The sequence below is a fragment of the Zingiber officinale genome, chromosome 6A (genome assembly GCF_018446385.1).
Source record: "Zingiber officinale cultivar Zhangliang chromosome 6A, Zo_v1.1, whole genome shotgun sequence".
Taxonomy (NCBI): domain Eukaryota; kingdom Viridiplantae; phylum Streptophyta; class Magnoliopsida; order Zingiberales; family Zingiberaceae; genus Zingiber; species Zingiber officinale.
In genome coordinates, this window is record NC_055997.1 from 22,828,686 (window position 1) to 22,855,703 (window position 27,018).

Genomic DNA, 27,018 nt, shown 5'->3' on the forward strand with positions numbered 1-27,018 from the left:
GAGATTATATGCTGGTCTACCAAGCAGAAGATTTACTCCCTGTGGGTTACACGGATTCGGACTTCCAATCAGATAGGGATAATAGTAAGTCAACATCAGGCTATGTGTTTACTCTAGGAGGTGGAGCCATTGCATGGAGGAGTGTTAAGCAGAAATGCGTCTCGGACTCAACCATGGAAGCTGAGTATGTTGCAGCCTCTGAGGCAACAAAAGAAGTCGTATGGCTCAGGAACTTTCTAATGGACTTAGATGTGATTCCTGGTTTGCCCAAGATCATCACAATTTATTGTGATAATAGCGGTGCAGTTTCAAACTCGAAGGGACCACGAGCTCATAAGGCAAGTAAACATATAGAGCGCAAGTACCACCTGATACGAGACATCATCAAGCGAGGAGAAGTTGTCGTCGCCAAGATTGCATCAGAAGATAACCTAGCAGATCCTTTCACAAAGGCCCTTCCGGCAAAAGCTTTTGATCGGCATGTGGAGGGATGGGAATCAGATGTAAGGCAACAGATATGGCAGCTTAGACTTTTAGTATAAGTGGGAGATTGTTAGAGTGTATACTAAAAGCCTAGCTTTTGTAAACATTTATTTGTTAAAGTAAAAGAATCACATTGGTCAATATCTGTATTTATTTATTAAATGTAATTGTTCAATTAATTTATATAGTAGACAACATGGAGTATGGTGTCACACTCAGAAGATCATGTTGTCGGTTCTCTATAAATTATAAACAGTTGCTTGCGACTAAGATAGAAAAGAACAAACTATCAGTATAGTCGTAGTGTAATTAAGTATTAGTTTATCTTGACTAATAAATTATACTAATACACTTTAAGTGTATTGAGTAGGATCATTTAGGTATGTTCTTTTTGTACTGACTTAGTAAAAGAACTAAACCTTAGTTACTATGGAAGTGTGTACTCTTAATCCTAATATAATAACAAGCACATATATTTAATATTTATTTCTTTGATTTATCAAAGGGTGAGGTTTAGCTCGATAAATCAATATGCCCGATAAGTTGAGAAATGATATTACTTATAGTGTGTATTGTTGATTATAGAAGGAATCTGTGTCCTAGTTATCTAGGTTGAGAATGTCCCCAAGAGGAGCTCATAAGGATTGTCATGTTAAACCCTGCAAGTGGACCTAGTCCAACATGACAATAAAGTTGAGTGGTACTACTCTTGGTGCTAGATATTAATTAAGTGAGTTGTCAGTAACTTACTTAATTAGTGGACATTCGTAATCTTAAACACAGGGAGACTAACACACTCATGATAAGAAGGAGCCCATAATGTAATTTGAGATTGGTGCGGTAGTGCGGTAATAACTCTCTAGTGGAATGAGTTATTATCGATGAACTTGAGTTGTGTGTTCGGGCCGAACACGGGATACTCAAGCTCATCGGAAGGCCAAAATCAATTTCTCCTCTAGGTCCCTGTCGTAGCCTCATTATAGCCTCAAGTCCATCTAAATGTAAGACTCTTCTTGGTGTCCAAGAAGGGGGTCGGACCATTGCTTGGTGGCCAAGCAATGGCCGGCCACATCCTCTTGAAGGGGCCGGCCCTATAGCTTGGTGACCAAGCTTGTAGGGGCCGACCATAATAATTCAAAATGGAGGGTTGTTTTGAATTTTAAAAATCTTCTCTTTGTAGAAAACTATAAGTTTTAAAAGAGATATTTTAATTTTTAAAACTTTCCTTATTTGAATTAGGCCACATGTTTAAATAGAGAGTTTAAAAGATTTTAAAACTTTCCTTTTTTAACCATCCTTATGGTTTAAGAAAAAAAGGAAAAGAAGTTTTAAAATTTAAATTTTCTATTACCATGTTAAAAAAGGAAATTTTATAAGAGAGTTTTTAAATTTAAAACATGGTTTTAATTTTTATAAACTTTCCTTTTTTAACTCCTACTTTAGGAAAGAGAGCTTGTAAATTTTATAAGAGGATTTCTTCTTGTAAAATTTTTTAAAAAAAATATTTTTCTTTTCCTTTTAATTGTGGCCGGCCACCTTGCTTGGTGCCCAAGCAAGGGCCGGCCAATAGGATTAAACCAAATTCAATCCTAAACCAAATAGGATTGATCATAACTATTGATTGGTGATTGATTCAACCAAGAGGAAAGAAAAGGAAAAATAAAAAGGGAAAATGAAAAACTCTTGGATGATTTTATTTTTTGTAAAAGGTTTTTCCTTATTTACCTTGGGCAAGTAATATAAAAGAAGGGGTGAGGGGGCTTCATGAGACAACTCTTATTCTTTTGCTTGGGTGATCTCTTGGTGTGGCCGGCCCTCTCCCTTCTTCCTCTCCCTTTGCTCTCTTCTCCTTAGTGGTGGTGATGGCCGGATTTTAGAAGAAGAAGGAGGAAGCTTTTGGGTGGTGTTCATCTTGGAGGATCGTCGCCCACACGACGTCCAAGGCGAGGCGAGGAATATGGCAGAAGATCTCGAGGTCATTAGCATACAAAGAGAAGGTATAATTAGCAATTGTTTTCCGCATCATGCTAGTTTTACTCTTTGTAAGAATTCTAAATAAAAGAGGCAATTAGATCTACTTTTTCGAGTTTGTGTTTTCTTCTTTTCGAACTTGTGATTCGATTGTTCCTTTTGGTTAACCTAGAGTTATTTAAGGAAATAAATATTAGCTTTCCTTAAAAGGCTTTGCCTAAGCGGTGGTGGTTGCTCTCATATCCAAGAAGGTCATGTGCCTCGCCATGCAGTCCTGGAAGCCAATTTTGTAAATTAATATTTATGAAATTAATAACCTAAGTAGATTTGAATCAATAGTGTTAAGTTCCGCTTGCGATTCAAATCTAAACCATTAAGAACAGATAAGTTAAATTTGAAATCAATGATGTTAAGTTCCGTCTGTGATTCATTATTTAACTTCTAAAGAACACAATATGTTATTTAAGGAAAGGTTCGACATTTGTACAAAAATATTTGTACAGTGGAACCGGTATGTTTTCCTAGGTTTAACCAACAGAATCAACATAATATGAGTAATAGAGTTGGTGGAACATTTACTATACATGCATTTGAAAATATTGTGAATGCATTGAAAGCAAAATTTCTCAACAAACTTATCGATAAGGACAGGATTCAAAATCACATGAAGCATACTAAAAGATGTTGGTTTTCATGTTATGATATATTCAAGAATGGTATGAGTGGTTTTGGATAGGATCCTATAACAGAATTCTTCATTGCTGAACCTGAAATTTGGCAACAACTAATTGAGGTGTATTTCATGATATGCATTTGCAAACTATAATTGATTTTCTCTTGTGATATTATTTACGAAGGAATGTTTAATGTAATTATATTGTAACCTATAGATAAAACCAGCAGCTACCGAATGGAAAAATAAGCATATTCGAAATTATAAGAAGTTAGTTCAATTATATGGGAAAGATAGGGCTACGGGACAACATGTCGAAACTGCATCAGAAATGCGAAAGAGAAGAGCTAGCATGAAAATGGAGAATAATGTTGGTGGAAATAATTTTGAAACCATTGATGAAGTTGAATTTATGATATCTCAACAGGAAATTCATTTGAACAATTCAAATGTAGTTAATGAGGATGCCTAAATTTCATCTCTTAGTTCTAAACCAACTGAATCTCAAACTACTTCTATTGTTGGAGCATCATCAAAGAATAAGAGTGCAAAGAAAGGTAAAGTTGATGATGATGGTATAACCAATGCAATTGACCATGTAGCTCAAGTCATTATGAGTTCAACACATGAAATAATTAAGTAAAATGAACTTCTTATTCCTGAGCATGAAGTGTGGAGTTTATTGATTCAATTACGTGTTAAGCAACATATAATTTCTACATGCTATTTGTATTTTATTCAACGCGCGAAGATGCTAAGAGCTTTACTTGGATGCCCTTTCGAACATCGCAAAAACTTATTATTTCAAATGCTAGATGAGAGAATCTACGACATGATTAGTTTGTTGCTCGTTATGTATTGGGATTATATATTTGGATGTTATGTATTATGCATTTGAATTATATGTACTTGGATGATCTTGAATATTTGTTAAATTATTATTATTTATGTAAGACTTGTTACTTGATGTTAGATATACTTTGTGCTTATTATAGTGAATTGGTTTTTATAAAAATAGGATATATTTTGTTTCTCTTTCATAAAAATAAAAATAAGAATTAATATTATTATTCAAAAATATCTAATTTATATTTATAAAATAAATATTAATATTATAAAAAAATATTAATATTATAAAAATATATTTAATTTAAAAAGTAAAGATACTTTTGTAACATTATCTATTTAACCTTCATTATCTTCCTTTCCTCCCAAAGTAACATATGTTACGTTAATGATCTCCCTCCCAAACAAAAAAAATTAAATATTTTACCTCCTCTCCCTTCTACTTCCGTTAATAAACCTTCCCTCACCCCATCTCTTAAACCTCACGCACCTGCACGAATGCACTAGTTTCTTCTCTTTTTCCTTTCCTTGAGGGAAAACTGCTTCGTCTTCTTTCCTATAGATTACATCTTGTTCTCCTATTTAACGAGGAAGATGAAGGATCTTCTCAAGGAAAGCTGCTTCGTCTTCTTTCCTATAGATTACATCTTGCTCTCCTATTTAATGAGGAAGATGAAGGATCTTCTATTTTTCCTTTCCTTGAGGGAAAACTGCTTCGTCTTCTTTCCTATAGATTACATCTTGTTCTCCTATTTAATGAGGAAGATGAAGGACAGAGGCGTGCAGGAGACAGCAGAGGCCGTAAGAAAGGCAACGGAGATGAGAAAGGAAGAAGGTGAGCTGAGGGAGAGATTGGAAACACCTCGTTTGCGATGGAATTGGATGGCTTCCACTGCTTTGAGACTTTGATACCACGTTTGTTGATCATCAGCAATGGATGTTAAAAGGCAATATATTGCTTAATAATCTCTAATTATCTTTAGACATGCCTTTGATATTTTCTATTGGATTCTCTATTTTGCATCTTACCAAAGAGAAAATGTGACATGATGAGCATCAGGAATTAAACATGGAAATGGATAAACCTGATTATATTTCCTTTTCAAACAGTATACAGAATAACTTTTGGCTCTCAATTCAAAACTTCGTGGCCTCAACAACTTTATTTTTCTACCATGTACAACCAATCCAATTCTGTCCCTAAAATCTGAGACTAATTAAGAGAGATATGTGAATGCAAGATAAAAGAAACAAAGGATATACACCATGATGATATTAGTTAAGACAAGTGAGAAAAATTATAAGAACTACTGCACACTCTTCTCAACCCTCTCACATGAGAAGGGTAGAAGAGGGGAAAAAGAAAAGGTCCAATGCGGTTGATACTTAGGAATGCCTGGATGCATTCATTTATGGTCCTTTATTCAGAAGGATCACAATCTTCTACCGCCGATCCCTGCAAACCTTCTTGCAACACCGAAAATGACAGCCTTGGTTAACAGACCATGGTCAACACTACAGGCAACAGCAACAGCACCAACAACTATAAGAAACCTAGGTATGTTACTAGTCCAGCCCTTTGGCTTCTCTGCCTCCACAATATCAGCTGATGAATTGGTGCCGGTCTCAAGTGATCTCAATTGATCAGCATCAAACTTGGTGTTGATTTGTGACATCAAAGCAAAATGGGACAATGGCTCATTGGACGTCCTGGAGGCTTGGTAGGCACGAAGGCCGGGTTCTATCTTCTTGACACAGCCCCACATTCCTTGACGAACACCTAGCTTCGCGAGCTCCCATGGGATGCCCATGTCCTCATGATGAAACAAAAGAATCTCACAAGCAGTCGTACTGCCATCTTTTTTTGACTCAACTGGATGAAACATAATATCAGAAAAACTTCAGTTGTTTGAAATGGATAGTGAAACTTAAGAAGTCATTACTTCCCTATATATTGATGAAAATCAACATGTAGAAGAGTGAGCACCTGCACGAATGCACCAGCTCGAATAATACAAGTCAACACGTCTTGGTTTGTTTCGCCTAGGTACATCTGAGGATGGCACTCCCTGAAAGAATCTAGTGAATGGTTAGTGAGCTGAAAAGTTGTCACAAATTTACAGAACTCACATTTCAAATACAAAAGCCTATACCACACTCGATCTCAGCAGAAGAAAACAGATATGTTTCATGATATTGATGTTATATGTTTGTTGTTCCACAGATTTGCACAGTGAAGCCCATTATTAAGTACAAACAGAAAGTATATATGCCAAATAAACAAATAGAGGACATATGACCTCAAAAGTTGATATCTATTTCTTGCCCGGGAGGGAACTACAGATGGCAAGTTCTGCAACTATTAATTCAACTATGAGCTTCAGCTAGGTAATTCAGCACATCTTGGTTCAGGAAGGAAAAGACAAGGTAACAAAGAAGAATAGGTTGGCTAGACATGCATAAGGAATTCTGTCAAGAAAGGGAGAAGGCATAACTGTATTGCTCAGGCAATATTAGCACCAGCTGGATGGGATAAGGAAGGTAGAATTTGGATCAACAAGTTTATGACATATTCACTTATACTCCACAAATACAAGATTTTCCACTATGGCAACCATCATAATATACAAAAAAAAAGAACTTTATGTGGAGAAGGAACATCTGATCATATTTGCTCGCTTGATAGCATATTAGATAATTTATACTAGAAAAGCAGACCTCCTTACCTTTGTTACACAATAGAAAGTTCGTCCTGACTCCCATATGCGGCGACCAATAATATACTCCCTGTTGCTGCAGAAGAAAGGAAACTGCACAAAAATAAACATAGTAAACAAACTGCAAAAGCAGTAAACTGCAATTTTGGTTGGTAAAAAGTTCATGATCAATTATACCTTTCGAACCCATTGAACCACCATTGTCCCTGTGGTCATGCACTCCTTCAGTGTGGTATGTTGGAGGAGCATATCATCCCAACCATTCTTGATCCGGAAATCATCATCCCAAAAGAACTCCTTCAATGTTTCTGGTTTTGTGTCCTCGTATATAGTGCTACTACGATACTGAGGGGGTCCAGTCTGTAAAAATTGCAACATATTTCATAACTGATAAATGCTCCAGTTAAAAGCTGAATCCAAGTCAATACTAAAAGAACCTTGCCAACCAAATTTTGACAATCAATGGAATTCTTACTAATCAAAATCCTAAAAGAAAATTATCTATAAAGCATCAGGCGAGAACCCTAAATCCAGATCAGAAAATGAGGCACCTTCCATATGAAAATGGTAAGCATGGCAAATAATTCAAACGTCCAAGTTGAAGCCTTTTTTTACCTACCTCAGGCTCTCTTTTCCAAGCTTGATAGGCCATGTTAGGCAAGGACTTGTCCATCATCTTCTGCCACGCCGGCCCCCCATCCGTCTCCTCCACCAACCGGAACAGGTGCTCCATATCCGCATCGGTCAATACCGGTTCCTCACTCCTACAAATTCTAATAAAAACAATTATTTAATTTTGCATAACAAGAGAAGCAAAGAATCAGATGATAACAAAGCAAATGAATTTACATCTTTTCATCCGCCCTGGTATCGACCCCCTGAGCCGCCAACGAGCTGGAGGCAGGTAAGAGCGTGATATCAGACATAGGAAGATGGAGCGATTGCCTCTCGGCGCCTACCAGCCCGATGGCCCACCTGGGCCGCCACGCCCATCCAAGCAGCACTCCGGCGACGACGGCAGTGCAGAGTGGGAGGGAAAAGAGGGCGAGGAATGCAGCGACATCCCCCGCCGTGGGATTCCGTAATATCTCCACCAAAACGTCAAGAACCGAAGCCATGGCAAGGAGAAAGCCTTAAAAAGAAGAAGAAGAAGGAGGAGGAGAAGGAGAAGAGAATGATTGGGTGGGTGGGGCGCAGCGCAGTGGGAGTTGGAGGTGGCGACGAGTGGAAGGAGGAGGCGGCGGGAAGCAGAAGACAAAGAAAAAGGGAGAAAAAATGAGGCGGAGGGAGGAGAGATCGCAAGATGTGGCGGAGGAAGAGATAAAGAGATAAGGAAGGAGGCGGAGACGAAGAGGCCTGCGATTGGGATTCCGCCTCGGCGTCCGGACACGATTCCTTTTATATTGGCCGTTATACACGATAATATTTCTCAATCATGTACAAAGTTATTTATTTATTTTAATAAAATTGTTTAAGTTTGTTTATTAAAATCTTATCAAACTCAATTAATAATATTGTTATCTTTATAATTTAAGTTAAATATTTATCTAATAAATAAAATGTATGTATATTATTACTTATTTTAAGATTACACAATTTTATAAATTACACTTTATGTATTTTAAAATAAAAAAAAATAAAAAAAAATAAAAAGTTCATTTACCAATCTTATTTAAACTTTTAGATAAAATTATACTGTTCCCAGAACATAATATAGATGGTGCACGCACATCCATGTTATACTCTTTTTAAGTTTCCGGAAATAATGACTTGCATTTGTGTCTGTGTGAATCTTTGTAAATTTGGAAAATTTTATTGTTCTCAATTTATAATATTACGTTCGAATGTTATATTATGAATATATTAGTGAAATTTTTAAGAGTATATTGATTTTGATTTAAAATAATTTAAAATTTTTTAAGTTCATCAGTTAGAAATTGATTGATAGATCTATACTACTCAAAAATTTAAAATTTTGATATTTTTTGAACCAAGGAGTATTAGAAATTGATGGTGTTAATTAGAAATTATTATTATCCTATGCATTGTAATGAACTTGTAATAAATTTTATTAGACCTTCTAAGTTTTTAAAAACTAACTGTTCGTAATTTATTTTATTGAATTCATAATTTTAATATATATATATATACATATATATATATTAAAATAATTTTTAAAAGTATATTAATTTTAATTTTAAATAATTGAGAATTTTTTAAATTCATTAGTAAATTTACACTGCTTAATCGACTTACACCCTTCCAAAATTTTAAATATATAATTTTAATATAGAAACTTATTGATGGTATTAATGAGTGGTTTTCATCATCCTAGTAGCAACAGGTGAATAATAGGGGGGTCAATTCGGGTGAATCGAATTGGGTTGGATCGGATTGAGTTTTTTTTTTTAAGCCAACTCGAACCCGACCCGAACCCGAGTTCAACCCAAAACACTTCAACCCGAACCCGAATCCCACCAACCCGATCAACCCGAACCCGACCCATATAACCCGAAAATTCAATTCAAAACGACTTTTTAGACTATTTTACCTATAATTCTTCACTTTTATCTCAATACTCCATCATTATCATACAAACATGATATTAATATACATACAAACATCTAAATTTTTTTTAAAAAAAATGATTTAACCTAAAAAAACCAACAAAACCCTATATTTAAGTTAACCGGGGTCAACTCGAACCCGACCCGACCCAACCCGAAACTTTTTTACTCTCCAACCCTCCAACCCGAACCCGACCCGAACTCGAAAATGTCCAACCCAAACCTGATTTTTTTCGGGTCGACTCGGATTGGGTCGTCGGGTCGGGTTCATTTTTGACACCCCTAGTGAATATGCTCGCCCTCTGCGTTGAGCGCCCCCATCAAATCGTCCTAAGATCAACACGGAAGAGGTAAATCACGGAAGGTTACTAATCTTTGGAATAATAACTAACACATAAGGGAGACATTTATCTCGATTTTATCAAGATTCGAATTCCAAAGCTCATAATGATAATAATTCATACGCTAGCCACTAAACTGTCCCAAGGAAACATGATTTTCATTATCCTAGATCATATAAGTGGCATGTATTAGGTTAAATGAGTATATCCACACATGAATGGGCATTGAAACAGCATTAAATATTATTCCAATCAGGACTAAAAATTGTATTCTTTGCTTATGACTTCAATATTCGTTTAGTTATTTGTCCCTGATGCATGTGTATTCATGAGTTGTTTCATTTGAAAATGTAAAACCATAACTCGGGTAATGGTCCAGTAGTAGGACTTTTTTTTAAATTTCTTAGAAATCTAAATGATTTAAGAATGACAGACGAACTGAATTTTTTTTCATGAAATTGAATTCATCCTACCAACTAAAAAAAGACTGACACTCTGAACAGTTCAACCACACACATGTGACATGCCTCCCTATTCAGCAGCATTAAAGCTTTTGGACTCTGTGTCGAACACTTGATGCATACCCATGTAACTTCAGTCAAAGAGCACATTAATGAGAGATTAACCCATTAGATAAATCTTAAATACAATTTATAATACTCATTTAAAAGTCGATCGATCGATCGAATTCCAATCATCTTTCCTTTGTATAATTTAGTGCCATATATCTTTTCTGTTGCAATAAATGCCGTTGCCGGTCTCCTCACGTGAGCCTCCACCTCCGCCGCATCCGCCGGTCACGGAAGCTTCCCCTCCTACACGTACGCCGCTACACTCGCCGTTTTATTTCTCTCATTCCCTCGCGAACCGACTTCCAGCGATCCACGCATCGTCAACCCCACCGGGCTATGTTCTGGCTCCCCCACCCAAGGACAGCGACGGCGGCGGCGGTGCTGCTTGCCTTAATGCTGATGTCCGCGCCGTCTCTCCGGCCAGCGGAGGCCGCTCGGCCGGCTGCTGCTGTGTTCCTGATCCATGTGGCCCCGCGGCCGGCGACTGCGCCGAGCACAGCAACGAGCGAGGCGATCGGAGAAGACAAGAGGAGAGTGCCCACCGGCGCAAATCCACTCCACAACAGGTGAAACAGAGTCGCTAGCTCTCATTAATTTGTTTGTATATTTCTTGTAGACGATCCAGATTCCGGACGGAGAATGAGAGATCATCTTGAGATCGATTGATTAAATTTTAGTCGTCCTCTTCGTTTCTTTATTTCAAGATTATATAATTTCACCAGTTTAATTTGCATGCATAATCTCCAAACTCCACTAATCCTGCTAGCTTGTGTTATTGTTGTTATGGCCGGCTTAATTATTGAAGGGTGTTCATAACCAAATGCTCAGTATTTTTGCTCAGTAGGAGACATCAATCTATCAATCAAAATAGTTTTAGATTTTAGCAATTGATCTAGAGAAGTCTGCATTGAACACCGATCGAAGTCCACAGTTTTATGAGATTAATTAATTATGGCATTCGTGTGGAAGCGTGCTTAACTTGCCGTTTAAGAATTCACCCTGCACTAAGATCCACGACAGCTTGAAAAGGTGTGTTCTAATTAGATTGTAATTAATTATGTAGATCTGTGTTTACGGTCACTCTTGGTAGATGTATGTTTTTGTTCTCATTCACAGTCAAATTTAATTATTAATTTTGAAGGAAATATATACAATTCTTCCGGTACACAAATTCTGTGAGTTAATAATTTATAAATACTAGGCGTTGAATGTTCCTCATTTAATGATCATGTGGGTGCAATTAATCCAACTTAGATATGCCATTGAAAAGATTGTACTTGTGTTAACGAAGCGAGAATGATATTTAGTGGAAATGGAGGTAGACGGATCAAACCCAACTCCTTAACGTTGCCACCATAAATTATTATAATTTGTTCTCTCAAAATAGCTAAATTTTGAGTGGCGTCTCTTACCATTTATTTTTAAATTATATAAAGAGAGATAAATTATAAAGTCAACGTATATAATGCCTCATCAAGATGTTCCTCATAGTCCATTCCGTTCCCAAATTATATAAAGAGAGATAAATTATAAGGTCAGCTTATATAATATCTCCTCGTGCTCATGTTTATGATGTCACATCATATGACAAGCTGTAGCGCTAGATACATACACACATTGAAGTCTAACAGTTAAAAGAAAGTAATATATCACTTTCCAATCAATATTTTCTTCTTATCTGAAATGTGAATACAATGCTTATAATGAGGGTAAATATAGATTTTGCATTCACTTAGATCACTGTCTTCATTCCAGAATATCATGCAGTTGTTTATATAACAATTAATCTTCTCTACAAATAAACTTAAACCTCTAACCAATTTCTTTATACTATAAAAACTATCAATCATTATGTTATCAGCAGGAAGCAACTCTGACATCAATTGACATATCATAACATCGTTTAAAAACTGATATTTTGATTTCATATTTAATAACCTTGTAGTAGCTGATAGTTGGGAATGACCGGACGGAATGTCTTCCCACACTTTTCTTTTACTAGCCTTTGATGATTTAGGTACAGTAAAAGTTGTGCAAGATAACGAACCACCAAAAGACTCAATTGGTTCATACAAATAAGGCTCTCTATGACAGTACCTATTGTAGTAATTTGACATAAAACTATTTCTATATATATGTACTTTCACGGTATCTTCATCACGGAAGACTCTATTTCTATATTTAGAATGATTACATAAATACCGTAACTTGACACCATTCATGAATTATATATGACTCTTAGTAAAGTTCACAAGCTCTTCAACTTCAACAATAAAATCATTTCTAATAAATCAATTTTCTAATCAATTATATATCATAGCTTTATTTATAGACATTGTCACTTAATGAGAATATAATTTAAAACACTATTAAACTGGTACAATTTGATTTAAGATTAAATAAAGCAATCAAACATAATATAGTGTGAGTAGTTTCTATCTAACAACCTAATAGATTAGATCAGACATAATGTTCACTTTCTATTAAAATATTCACTTTCTATTAAACATTCAACTTAGTGAACCAAAAGAAATCTAGATTATTTTTTTCCCCAAATATTGAACTTGTAGTATCTATCAACTTAAATAAAAAAAAACTTAGATTTCATATTAGACAAATAACAAACAATGCAATCTTTCAGACTCCAAGCAAAAGATAATGAACTCTAAAATTAACATAAATATATCAACACTAAAATCACCAAATGACTATTTCATGTTATATATCAAAATACTAAGTTAACCTATATCTAAATACAACCATGTAAAATAACACTTATTTAATGTTTATTAAATTATACCTGAAAAAGAGTAGTCTCGTCGGAGAAGAGCGACAAATGCAGTATACTACAAAAAAAAATAGCGAAAATTAATCACAAAAATAACATAACAAAAGAGTATGTTGCGAACCGAGCTTGTAGTCGTGAGCTTACGACAAGGCGAACTCTATTTAGTGGCTTGCTGAACTTGCCTCCAACCGCACTACCGGCTGGCGATCGACCAAGCAGTCGGTTGCTAGCTGATGGTAGACCACACTGCCAACAGCCGACCAGCATGCGACTAGCTGCCAGCAGCCGACACATGTATCGGCTGCTTGCTGGCGACCGACATAGCCATCGACCGAATGATGGCGGCCGGAAAAGCCGCCAGGATGTAGCTGGCGACCGACAAAGCCGCTAGCATGCAGTTGGCAACTGACAAAATCACTAACACAAGGCCGACGACTGGCAAAGCTGGCTGTTGGTGGAGGTTGCATTAATAATCTGGTTTTGATGTGTGACAGATAGGTTAAAGTTAGATGTGATATTTGTCTAACCTTTTCTACCAAATGCACAGGAATTGACTGGTCTGAGGGACCTGACACCAGGCTGAAATCCAGCTAGGTTTGTGGGTCTGATAGCTGGGGGAAGTCCAGATAGGTCCGAGGGGCTTGATATCTAGCGAGAAGTCAAGTTGGATCTACGTGACCTGACAATCGGCCGAAGTCCATTTGGGTCAGCCAACCTGACAATTGGTGGAAAAGACCTGGTCGGTCAGAGGCAAATCAAGCGACTGCAGTTGGTAAGTGAAGGTAAACAACTGGAAGAGAGATCCAGTGAGAACGTGTTCCTCGTTGAAGGAATTGTAGGCGTCGATCCAACTTAGGTCCATTTGGGAAACCTAAGTTGAGATATTGGCTAGATCCTGGTCTCGAGGAGACAGGTTCTAATTACTAACCTATCTGCTATGTTGTGCTAACTCTGTTTTGAAGGATAGATATAACATTTGATTACCCGAACTACCCTTTTCTCGCAGGGAGAAGGCTGTTGAAGAAAAGGACTCCGGGCGTCCTGAAGGGATCCGACCGCCCGGAGTTGGTATGGGCACCCAGAGAAGGCTGGCTCAGGTGGGCCGCAGGCGTCTAAGCGATCTGGGCGTCTAGACTCAGTCCAAGCTCCCGGACCCGAAAAATTATCCACAAGCTGACGTGGAATGCGTCGATTTGCCGAGCCACGTGATCCAGGCATCCGGAGGGGTTCCAGGCGCCCGGAATGGACCTATTTAAATGCCTTCAACCCGGAGATTCAGAACAACAATTGCGACAAGTTTCCCTCTTTCTCGTTGCTCCGAAAAAGCTCCTGCAATGTTGTGAAGCTCCTCCGACAACCAGCGACTCAGATTTTCATATTTTCTTTGCTGTCAGTAACCTTGTTTTTTAGTTCTTGTACTTATCTTATAACATATTTTTTGCGAACTATTAGTGGATTGCCTAACGAAAACACTCGCCGAGTGCGAGCCTTGGAGTATGAATCGTCAAAGGCTCCGAATCAAATAAAACCAACTTCTATTAACATTGTTTGTTTCTTCCATTTTTCGCTGCGTAACTTAGTTTTAATTCGAATTTTTCGACGATCGCTTTCCCCCCTCTAGCGTTCTTTCGATCTTACAAGTGGTATGATAGCGGTACCCACTCTGAATTGGTGCAACCACCAATCAGGGAAAGGGGTTCCTTTTTTTTTAAAAAAAAATTATATATATCATTTTTGATAAAAAATTATTCTTACGCCTTTCATTTTTTCCCTCCAATTTCTGTTTAAAAAATTCACTTTCATTTTTTCAATATTAGTTAGAATTGGTAAAATAACTCATTTAACAAAGTTTGTCATAATATTTTGTTTATTTATTATTATTTTTTTATTATTTTTTAAATTGATTAAACCCCCTTATTTCTTTATCTTCCACATTATTTATCCTAAGACAAAGTCTTGGAAATTACTTTTTGTTTATATGTTTTGCAACTATACCAATATCTCATCAAGAAGGATGGAGTATCCATGAACCACCATCATATGAGATATATAAGAGGCACGAATTCAATTTGTGCAGGATGCAACTGGAATGCTTCATCCTTATGAATGACTTTGATGGCGGCATGACACTGAGGTGATCAACCCAAAACATAGAAGCCAATAGAAAGGTAATAAATTTAATTATAAAATTATTACCTAATGAAATGACATGCAGAATTGGAGAATGTTGGGACCGAATATGTAGCTAGAGGGGGTGAATAGCTCGTCGCGTGCTAGGTGCTCATCGTTGCTTGTTTCTTCAGAAATATGCAGTGGAAAATACAGAAACAAACTACACAATGCTAACAAGGAGGGTTTACTTGGTATCCACCTCACAAGAGGTGACTAGTCCAAGGATCCACACCCACTCACGCACCCTCCACTAAGAAATCACTCCTTTTCGGTAACTACCGAAGGCGGAGAAGCCCTACAAGCTCACAGTACAAGAAGAAAGAAAGGAAAACAAATACAAGCAATAGCTTACAGGTTTTGCAACTGAAAACCCTAACCCTAGCTTTCTTCTTCAGCTGTAGATCCGCCTCTTGACTTGGAAGACCTCCAAGAACTTTCAAGAACTGGCGATCTGAACTTTGTGGAAAAGCTTTGGGAGCACAGTGAAGATCTGAGATGAATCGGTGAAGTTCTGCTGAAGGAAACGCTCGCCTGCAGCTAAATACGACGCCAACGGTCGGATCCCAATCGATTGGATTGCTCCCAATCGATCGGGGAGGCTTTGGATCGATCGGACGATCGATCCAGAACGTCTCTGTGCTCTGCGGGAAATGCATGGATCGATCGGTTGATCGATCCAGCCTTTATCGCGCAAAAACGCGCCACCTCAATCGATCCACTGATCGATTGGGGTCTCTGGATCGATCGGCTGATCGATCCAGAGACGTTCTGTGCGCTCTGTGACTTGCCCGCTCAAGGCTTGTCGCGGGGACCTTCCCAATCGATCGGCCGATCGATTGGGCATCAGCCAATCGATCGGCTGATCGATCTAGACATTGGTTTTTGCCTAAAACCAAGTCCCAAGCCCCCTAAACCAACATCCGGTCAATACATGACCTGTTGGTACATCATGCCTAGCATCCGGTCAACCTTGACCTACCAGGACTCCCTCACCAAGTGTCCGGTCAATCTCTTTGACCCACTTGGACTTTTTCTCTTCGTGCCAAGTATCCAGTCACTCCCTTGACCTACTTGGACTTCCACCAGATGTCTAGTCAACCTTGACCCATCTGGATTTCCTCGTGCCAAGTATCCAGTCAATCCTTTGACCTACTTGGACTTCCCAACACCAGATGCCCGATCAGCCTTGATCCATCTGGATTTTCCCTTGCCTAGCTTCACTCACCAGGACTTTCACCTAGCTTCACTCACTAGGATTTCTCATCTGCCTGGCTTCACTCACCAGGATTTCCCTTCTGCCTAGCTTCATTCACTAGGACTTCATTTCTACCTAGCTTCACTCACTAGGTCTTCCTTTGCCTAACCTTCAAGTTAAGACTTTCACCAGGATTTCCCAGTCAAGTATCCGGTCAACCTTGACCTACTTGACTCTCCATCACAATCCCCACACATGAACAATTGCACCTGTAGTTTCTGTTGGATTTTTCAGGCCGCGGAAACCCTGAATCACCCATGCCACTGGATCTCGTGCGAATGATAGATTTCAAAATACGAGTACGAGTTTCAAACTATGATCTACAGTAGATCTACAAAGGAAAAATATTTTATACCTTTGATGCGTGCCCTTCGCAATCCCGCAAGTCCAAGGTACGCCGGATCTCGAAGTTGTTAACGTAGACAACTCTCTAGTGATATCCACACGAACAAGATGTGTTCTCTAACACTCAAGGATGGAGAAGAGAGCACCCCAAGTGTGCTAGCACTTTCTAGGGCTCTCGGGTAGGATTTGAAAGGAAGAAAAAAAGAGGATGCAAAAAGAAACTCATACACTCAAGAAGTAGTATCCTCCTTTGTGACCTTCACTCTTCCTTATTCTCTTGGAACTCACTCAACCACCTTCACCCTTGCTTAGAACTCACGACAACAGCAGCAAGGAGGAAGAAAGACCAAGGAAGAAGATGATAGAATGAATGCACACATCAATACACAAAACCAAAACCTCCACACTACATTAGTGTGGTCGGCCACACCTTGTAACCTCCCCATTTAATGTGGTCGGCCACATTAAATGGAATGGAATGTGTAACCTCCATGAGGTGGCACACCATGATGAGGTGGAGATGATGTGGCAAGGTTAGTCATGCCATGTAGGATGAGTCTGTTGGGGATCGGTCGAGCGGCTTGAAGGGGGGTTGGATAGACGGCACCCCCGAATAATCGCCTTCTACACTATTGTTAGCATACGCAGCGGAAATCTAATACTAACTACAAATATGAATACAAAGAAAGCTTAAGACAAGAATAAGAAATGCAAACCAAGCTACACTATCGTTTAACGTGGTTCGGAGATTAGGGCTCCTACTCCACGGCTGTCCGTAAGGTGGACGATCCCGATCCTTCGGTGGATTACTCCCCGGCAAACTCCGGCTAGCTCACGTAGCTCCTTATGGGTGGAGAAACCTCACCACAACCCTCACAAGAAATCTTTTGACGCTAGGGCACAAGTAGACTACTAATAGAGATTAACCACCTCTATTTCGTCAACTCTAACCAAGCTCCCAAGCTTTGGTTATATAGGCCACGGGTTGGAAAACCCCGCCTACCAGTCGACTGCCAAAACATGCAGTCGACTGCCCTCAGTGGAAATTCGACCGTTACATCCCAACGGCTCGATTCCATACGAACAGAGACATTCTGTTCGCTGCCAGTCGACTGCCGGGGCAACTGCACCAGTCGACTGCTAAAACATGCAGTCGACTGCTACAGTACTGCTACAGTAGCGCTGCAGTACTGCTACAGTAGCGCTACAGTATTGCTACAGTAAAACCCTAAAAACTAGGATTTTACTCCGAGTACAATCTCTCGTGCACTCGTACCCTCACCCTTATGACTCACTTGATGCTTCCTTTGCAGCTTTGACCTTTTACCTTCAAGCCTACTTCCTTTGGCTCTCGTCCCTCGGATGCATTCAAGCCCGCGGCTCGTCCCCAATGTCATCCTTTGCGTATGCCTCGAAGTCGCTTCCCTCGGCCCTTGTCCTCGCTGCCTTGTCCATGGTCCCTCAGATGCTCCATCCTTCACCAGACCCGAAGCCATCAACCTGAGTCACATGTGTATCCTGCAAACCTGCACAACTCAAATACACATATCAAATACAAGGGTGAACCTAACTTAAACCCTTTGCCCAAACACCAAAACACATGGTCGCACGGACCATTGGGATTGCTCCAACAGAGTCAACCTTCATGATGTGGCAATATCAAGTCAAACTTGATGTTTCAACTTCCATTTGGTCAAGTCAAAATTGACCAATTTTCTTCCTTGTTGAGTTAAATCCAACCTTTGATTCAAGTCAATTTCAATTTAATGAATCTCAATTCATTAATATAAATTGACTCAATGAATCAAATTTAAATTAGACTCATTCAACAATTGAATCTAATTGAGTCTAACTCAATAAGTCTAATTTGAATTAATCCGAATCCAATCCTTGGTGCATCATATGAACCTAATCCAATTGGTTCATCATATGAACCTAATCTCCATTCACTTGTTCTTTGTGTGTGACCCAATAGGTTCTTGTAACGTTGGTAATGTTTCTAAACTCCTTTAGAAACATAAACAATGAGCGGCATCTAGCAATACATCATTGCTACCCAAGTTACAAGAATGTTGAGATCCAACATCACCTTGTGACTACTAATTGTGACTCCTCACAATATGTGACATTGTCCTTCTATCTTAGACATCTAGATTGATCAATGTGAGGCATAGACCGTGTCATCCTCTAATCAATCTAAATCTTGAACTCCAAGTAGACTCACTCGATCAAATGAGCTCAACATCTCATGTTGACTCATTTGGGCATGGCCATGCACTTCGTGGTCTAACTCTATCAAGAATACCGATGTCGCTCCCGTCATATGGGAGGGATAGATCTCATCTACATCACTCACATCCCTCTGCATAATTCGTTATATACCCAGTAATCGCCTTTATAGTCCATCCAGTTACGGGTGACGTTTGACGAAACCAAAGTACATAACTCCTTATGTAGGGAACCATGGTGACTTCAGGTCTAAGGACCAATAGTCATACTAATAGTCACATGAGAAAATATATGACACTCATATAACAATCCATGATACTTTCTCATGGCGGGTCATTCAGTATACATTCTCCAATGCATACCCATGTGTCAACTTGATATCTCCATATCCATGACTTGTGAGATCAAGTCATCGAGTTGACCTACATGCTAGTCTTATTGCATTAACATTGTCCCTGAATGTTAATACTCGACTAGGAATGATTTAAAGTAGTGTTCGCTATATCATCTCACTTATCGATTCAACCAATCGATTGATATAGGTAAGAACATTCTACTCAAGGACGTTATTATACTTAGTTTATTTGACACTAATATAAGTAAGTATAATAACCAAACAAATGTCTTTATTAATATAAGAATATGATACAATAAGTCCATAATACAATCATCAAATGATTGGCTCTAGGGCTCTAGCTAACAATCTCCCACTAGCACTAGTGCCAATCAGTGTAGGCTCTAAGCCCAATGACCTAGTGTGACCATCATGCTTCCTCTGTGCCAAAGCCTTGGTCAAGGGATCTGCGATGTTAGCCTCTGTAGGTACTCTGCAAATCTTCACATCTCCTCTCTCGATGATCTCTCGAATGAGATGGAAGCGCCGTAGTATGTGTTTGGTCCGCTGGTGTGAGCAAGGTTCCTTCGCCTGTGCTATAGCTCCATTGTTGTCACAATAGAGCTCAATAGGGTCAGCAATGCTAGGAACCACCCCAAGTTCAGTGATGAACTTGCGAATCCAAATTGCCTCCTTTGCTGCCTCTGATGTAGCAATATACTCGGCCGCTGTCGTAGAATCAGCTACTGTGTCCTGCTTTGAACTCTTCCAACTCATAGCACCACCATTAATGCAAAACATGAACTCCGACTGCGATCTATAGTCATCCTGGTCGGTCTGGAAGCTAGCATCACTGTAACCCTTTACAGCTAGCTCATCATTGCCTCCATATATCAAGAAATATTCTTTAGTCCTTCTTAAGTACTTAAGAATATTCTTGACCGTTATCCAGTGACTTTCACCTGAATCTGACTGGTATCTGCTCGTCATGCTCAAAGCATACGAGACATCAGGTCGAGTACATAGCATGGCGTACATGATCGATCCTATGGCTGAGGCATAAGGGATCTGATCCATGCGATCTCTCTCCTCTCTAGAAGAGGGACCTTGAGTCTTCGAAAGACTCACGCCATGTGACATCGACAGAAATCCCTTCTTGGAGTTCTGCATGGCAAACCGAAGGAGTACCTTGTCAATATATGTACTCTGACTTAGGCCAAACAACCTCTTAGATCTATCTCTATAGATCTGTATCCCTAGAATGCGGGATGCCTCACCTAAGTCCTTCATTGAAAAGCAACTCCCTAGCCAGGTCTTGACAGACTGAAGCAAAGGGATGTCATTCCCAATGAGTAGTATGTCATCCACATACAATATGAGGAAGACAACTATGTCCCCTACAACCTTCTTGCAGACACAAGGTTCATCTTCGTTCTTGATGAAACCAAACTATTTGATTGCATCATCGAATCAAAGATTCCAGCTCCGAGAAGCTTGCTTTAGTCCATAAATGGACCTATGCAGCTTGCATACTCTGCTAGTATGTTGTGAATCTACAAAACCCTCAGGTTGTGTCATGTACACATCCTCGAGTAGGTCTCCATTCAGAAACGCGGTTTTGACGTCCATCTGTCAGATCTCGTAATCGTGGTAAGCTGCAATAGCAAGCATGATCCGAATGGACTTAAACATCGCTACTGGAGAAAAGGTCTCATCATAGTCAATACCATGAATCTGCTTGAAACCTTTAGCTACCAAGTGACCCTTATAGATAAGTCCATCCATGTCAGTCTTTCTCTTAAAGACCCACTTGCACCCTATGGGTTTTACCCCTTCAGGTGGATCAACCAAAGTCCAAACTTGGTTGGTGTACATGGATTCCATCTCGGATCTCATGGCTTCTAGCCATTTCTCGGAATCTGGTCTCATCACAGCTTCCTGATAGGTGGTAGGCTCATCCTCTATGAACACAATGTCATCATGGTCAGATAAGAGAAATGAGTATCTCTCAGGCTGACGACGTACCCTATCAGACCTGCGAAGAGGTATGTCTACTTGAACTGGTTGTTGTTCCTCAACTCTTTGTGGAACAACATCATTCACAACATTTTGTGGTTCCAGTTCAACTTCCATCGAGGCATTAGTGCTATTGTTCGCATCTTGAACTTCTTCAAGATCGAACGCGCTCCCACTAGTCTTTCTAGAAACAAAGTCTCTTTCTAGAAAAACTCCAGTCTTTGCCACAACTACCTTGTGCTGACTGGGAATGTAGAAATAATATCTGTAATGCCCGAAAATTCTCAAACTTGCATTAGAATTATTCTATGATTTTTCTGGAATTTTTAGATATTTTTCCGGAATTTTTCGAGTAGCGGAAGTAGCAAAAGTAATTAGATAAGCAAAATGGTTTAAGCGGGAATCGAACCCGGGACCTCTCGGGTCCGCTAAACCTTCAGTTAGCCTTAGTAACTGGTGAACCCAGCAGGGCCGTGCTGAAAGAAAGAGGAACCAATTATATTTATATTAGAGTTGGGTTCAATAATCCACTTAATATAAATTAAAAACTTAAGTAGGTTTTGGTTTATTTTTGGGTTCGGCACCTTCTCAACCCTCACCACCGAAACCTCACCGCCGCCTCTCCCTCTCCTTCTTCTCTCGGCGCCCTAGCCCCAAGGTCCATAGGTTCATCTTCCGGCGACGACTCCAACACGAAAAAGGTTCTTCTCCGCGAGAGGAACGCGAAGACGTGAGCGGATCGTCGAGAAGATCATCTCCACCGGAATTCTAGCGAATAGAATCGTAAGAAATTACGAACAGGAGGTAAGAAGCCCCTCACCTGCAGTATAATAGCTTCCGTTTGAGTTTTTATGCTTTAGTTAGGGTGTATGCAGATTTTTATCGATATCTAGGGTGTATTTAACTCTCTTCGCAGGTTAGGGATTTAGTTGAGCACCTCTAGATGGGTCGGACACGTTTTCCCTCTTCAGATAGGAGGTTAGACGTTGTCGGGTGCCTAGAGGTGGTCTCCCTAATAGGGAGAAGAGTTAGGGCATCCTAGGTGCTCGATTAAAGGTCTAACTCAGTACTAGACAGCTTAATTAATTTATTAAATGCACTAGAAGCATTTAAAACAGCAAATTAGTTTTATCCTAGCTTATATGGGACTACGGTCCAATGGGTGGGCTCCCACAGTCGCCTCTAGGTTCAGACAACCTAGCTCTAGGTTCAGATAACCTAGAAACAGCAATTTAGAACAGTTTAGCTATACTCAGTATTTTACTTTTCAGTTGGCACTGTACTGGATTAGATATCCATTGGGCTGGGCTCCCATAGTCGGTCCCTAGGTTTAGATAACCTAGTAGCTCTACTAAATTCGGGACTTGCAACCCCGGGTCTAGTTAGAGAGGCGCGCATAGCACGTACAGTTGTCGGGCCCCTCAGCAGCATGTTTAGTATTTTCACTTACTATATGTATATGGTTTTCAACCTTTCATAAATTAGTTCGTGAATTCAATACAGTTCTAGCAGTAGATCAGTATTAGCGTAGCTCCGTTCTTAGCATCAGCTTAGTTTTTCCCTGTGAATATGCATGATGACTTTATGTTCAGCTTTAGATATGCCATGATTGTATGCTTATATGCCATGCCATGCTTAGTTTATTCAGTATATCCAGCATATGTTTTAAACAGCATGATTTAAAATCATATTTGCATCGTTACATGTTTTTGTGAGGTAGATGGTTTCTTACTAAGCTTTTTAGCTTATAGATACTACTTTTCTTATACTACAGATAAAGGTAAAGGAAAAGTGGACTAGCAGTGGAGGTTGGAGGTCAATGCAGATCAAGATGTGTGTGGAAGGAACTGGAATAAAAGATCCTCAGGGGTTTTAGCAAACTTAAATAGTAGAAGTCTTAGTATTTCTTCTTTATGCAATTTTGAACCTTAGAGTGTTTAAATCATGGGAGATTTATTTAGTTTGTTAGTAATTATGTTAGAATGCTGGTTAATAGTTGTTAGAGTGTATTTCCATTGATTTTATAATTGTTGTGTGAGATTCTGGCACGCCAAAGTGCTGAAATCAGAGTTTCCGAGCGAAATCAGAACTCTGATCGGTCTCCAGACTGTATCCTCCTGGATCGGTCAGCCGACCGATCCAGCACGATGCAGTAGCGAGTTCCAGGTATTTCAGGTGCCTGGATCGGTCAGCCGACCGATCCAGACATACCTGGATCGGTCTGCCGACCGATCCAGCCACACCTGGATCGGTCTGCCGACCGATCCAGTTGGGAACAGAACGACCGCAGCTCCGATCGATCTGTGGATCGATCGGCAGGTCAGTAGGTAGTTGGGAAGTTCAGTTTCTAGTCCCTAGCTCAGTTAGGATGTTTAGTTTCCCCTTCTTAGCATATGTATACCAGCAAAGAAGGTCTGTAGACCTTTCATATCAGTTATATCCGTCATTAGTAGAGTAAAATTTTAATTAGCCCAGCTTTCCGCGCAGTATAGTACAGCATAACTGTAGCGATCGGCCTTACAGCCTAGTACCCAGAAGGTGGGTCGTTACAGAGTGGTATCAGAGCAGAATTTCATACTTCCTACACACACATCAGCATTGAACCTGCAGCTTCCAAGTAAGAATACCTCTACTTTATTTATGCTCCTTGTTTTGTTATTACAGTTCATGTTTATATGCCTATTGCTTGATAGTATGTAATAGTTTTAAACATGATATCAGTAGTTATATAACTGTGATTACATTAGTTATGTTATGTTCTCTATGCCTTTAGAAATGGCACGAGGACGCCCAGCTAGAAGGGCATTAGCTCGAGCCCCAAAGAAGAGGCGTGATGCCTCCCCACCTTACAAAGATTAGTGGCTCGATTCTGAGCAGAACAAAGAAATAGCCACCTTAAAGGCTAATCAACAAAATACACAATCACCCCGGAACCGAATTTGACGACTCAGGTGGTCTTGGAGGTTCCACCATCAGCCTACAACACCAAGACCAGCACCAGTAGTCCCAGCAGATGAGCCAAGAAAGGAAGCCTATCCGATCCAGTGGCAGTGAGTCAAGTCGAGAACTTCTCGGACACTAGTAAACCATGGGATGCACAAGCCTGGTTCAAAACACCGGAGAGCACGATGGAGCTTCGGATGGCTAACACGAGAAGGTGAAGTGTGACCTTCACTCGACAGAGACGACGATATGGTGGGAAAGAATCGAAAGCACCCAAAGGAACCATGTCATGGGCGACTTGAGAAAGAATTCTTCGAGGAGTTCTTTCACATACGGGTTACAAACCACCACTACGACGAGTTCACCGAGTTTCGCTAGGGCAACCTTTCAGTTGAGGAAGCCGTGAAGAAATTCAACAGGTTGGCTCGTATATGCCCAGAGCTAGTCAACACAGAGAAGGAACGAATCCGGTTGATGCTCAAGATGCTGAGACCAGAGATAGCAGTGAACGTGGCTGGTGGCATACATAGGCCACAAACCACAGAGGAGTTAGTGAGCAGTGCCTTGACCACAGAGCATTACCAGAACAACATCAAGCAGCCGAAGCAAGTTTCCTCAAAGTCCAAGGGCCAAGGAAACTCTCACACTCAAAAACAGCAAGGCCACAGCTCTAACTGGAAAGGGAAGCGCAAGTCAGGGAGTGACCCAAAAGGAGGACCATCTAGCAAGCGACCTAGTTATCCAAAGTGTGCTACTTGTGGGAAATTCCACCCAGGGGTTTGTCGCAGGGGCACACGAGGATGCTTTGAATGTGGACAAGAAGGGCACATGACCAAGCAGTGCCCGAACAAGACCGGTCTTCCTCACCACGCAGATTCAAGACGCAGCCACCACCGGCTTATATCGATGCAGCCGCTAGAAGGTCCACTTATCGCCTGTAGATTAGAAGCCCCTCCAGCTATGGTGAATGCGAGGATCTACTCAATCACCGAGAGGACGAGCGTAATGCCTCGGCTTGTTACAGTCGACAGCATTTTTCAAGTAGCAATCGTCTATTTGATCTGGGCAACCCATTCTTATATAGCTAGGGCGTTCACCGCAAAGTCGCAATAGCTCCAGAGGTACTCTTTCTGACGACACTACCATCGGGAGAAGTTATGGCGTCCACGCACTGGCTCTGATTATAGCAGACGGGAACTCTTTTGTGATCCGATCCTGCTAGGAATGACCGACTACGACGTCATCCTTGGAATGGATTTCTGATCGACACGGTGCTTCCATAGAGTGCCGTAAATGGAAAGTCGTGTTCCAACGAAGTACAGCTCGAGTACATCGGAGAACCAAAGAGAAAAGCGAAAATTTCTCTCAGCTATGAAGGCACGAAGTTGAAGGATTCGGGATGTACGGGTACCTAGCACATGTGATCAATACCAGCCAGGACAGGGACCAACAACCAGCAGAGGTCCGAGTTGTATGTGACTACCCAGCCTTCCTGAAGAGTTACCAGCCTAGCACCAAGAGATTGAATTTGAGATAGAGCTCTTCCCACCAATCCTATTTCCAAAGCGCCTTACCGCATGGCTCCAGCCGAGTGAAGGAACTTCATGAGCAACCACAGAGCTCTTGGACAAGGGCTTCATACGCCCTAGTCACTCACCATGGGGAGCGCCTGTACTGTTCGTGAATAAGAAGGATGGAAGCATGCGGCTATGCATAGACTACAAAGCACTGAATCAGGTCACGATCAAGAACAGGTATCCTCTTCCCAGGATAGATGACCTGTTCGACCAGTTAAAGGGAGCAGCAGTGTTCTCTAAGATTGACCTCAGATCAGGATATCACCAAGTCAGAGTCAAGGAGGGTGATATACCGAAGACAGCATTCAGGACCATATACGGACATTACGAGTTCGTAGCCATGCCTTTTGGCGTGACAAATGCTCCAGCTACATTCATGGATCTCATGAACAGAGTATTCAGAGAGTACTTAGATAAGTTTGTTATCGTGTTCATCGATGACATCCTTATCTACTCAGGAACTCAGGAAGAACATGCAGAGCACCTGAAGACAGTACTACAGACACTTCAGCAGAATCAGCTATATGCCAAGTTCACGAAATGTGAATTCTGGCTTGATCAGGTGTCCTTCCTGGGTCACATCATCTCAAAGGATGGTGTCATGGTAGACCCCAGCAAAATAGAAGCAGTAAGTAACTGGAAAAGACCGAAGAATGCCAGTGAAATTAGAAGCTTTCTGGGATTAGCAGGTTATTACAGAAAGTTTGTAGAGGACTTCTCCAGGATAGCCTCCCCACTGACAGCTCTCACCAGAAAGAACAGAAAATTTCAATGGACAGAGGACTGTGAGAACAACTTCAGCGAGCTCAAAAGGAGATTGACCAGTGCTCCTATCTTAGCCTTACCAGGAAATACAGATAGCTTCGACATTTACAGTGATGCCTCTAAATTGGGATTAGGAGCAGTGCTGATGCAAGACGGAAAGGTGATTGCCTATGCCTCCAGACAACTCAAGGATTATGAGAAGAATTACCCTACTCATGACCTTGAGCTTGCAGCAGTAGTGTTCGCTCTCAAGATTTGGAGACATTACTTGTATGGAGCCCAGTGTAGAGTATATACAGATCATTAGAGTCTGAAGTACTTCTTCACTCAGAAGGATCTGAATATGCGACAGCGCAGATGGCTAGAGCTGGTCAAAGACTATGATATTGATATCCTTTACCATCCCGGAAAAGCCAATAAGGTA

The 27,018-nt window shown here is 40.3% G+C and overlaps 1 protein-coding gene across 2 annotated transcripts; it reads right to left on the minus strand.

Moving 5' to 3' along the window:
- Positions 1 to 5,105: 5,105 nt before the first annotated feature.
- On the minus strand, positions 5,106 to 8,059 carry LOC121996114. 2 transcript variants are annotated; one of them, XM_042549948.1, is made up of 6 exons: positions 7,540 to 8,059; positions 7,310 to 7,454; positions 6,868 to 7,050; positions 6,700 to 6,783; positions 5,961 to 6,042; positions 5,106 to 5,846 (listed from the first exon to the last, which is right to left on the minus strand). In XM_042549948.1, exons 1-6 carry the CDS (start codon positions 7,806 to 7,808, stop codon positions 5,407 to 5,409), a joined length of 1,203 nt encoding a protein of 400 aa, XP_042405882.1. In that variant the 5' UTR covers positions 7,809 to 8,059; the 3' UTR covers positions 5,106 to 5,406. The 2 variants fall into 2 exon arrangements, with proteins under 2 accessions (XP_042405882.1, XP_042405881.1); XM_042549947.1 differs by having other exon boundaries at positions 7,310 to 7,463.
- Between the last annotated feature and the right edge of the window lie 18,959 nt (positions 8,060 to 27,018).

What these genes read in the sequence shown, in the direction of transcription:
- LOC121996114 (XM_042549947.1), bottom strand. Translation starts at nt 7,808, where the DNA reads ATGGCTTCGGTTCTTGACGTTTTGGTGGAGATATTACGGAATCCCACG. An exon ending in ACCAGGGCGGATGAAAAGAT is followed by an intron (nt 7,464 to 7,539) that starts GTAAATTCATTT and finishes TGTTTTTATTAG; the next exon opens with AATTTGTAGGAGTGAGGAAC. An exon ending in CTTTCTATTGTGTAACAAAG is followed by an intron (nt 6,043 to 6,699) that starts GTAAGGAGGTCT and finishes AGATTCTTTCAG; the next exon opens with GGAGTGCCATCCTCAGATGT.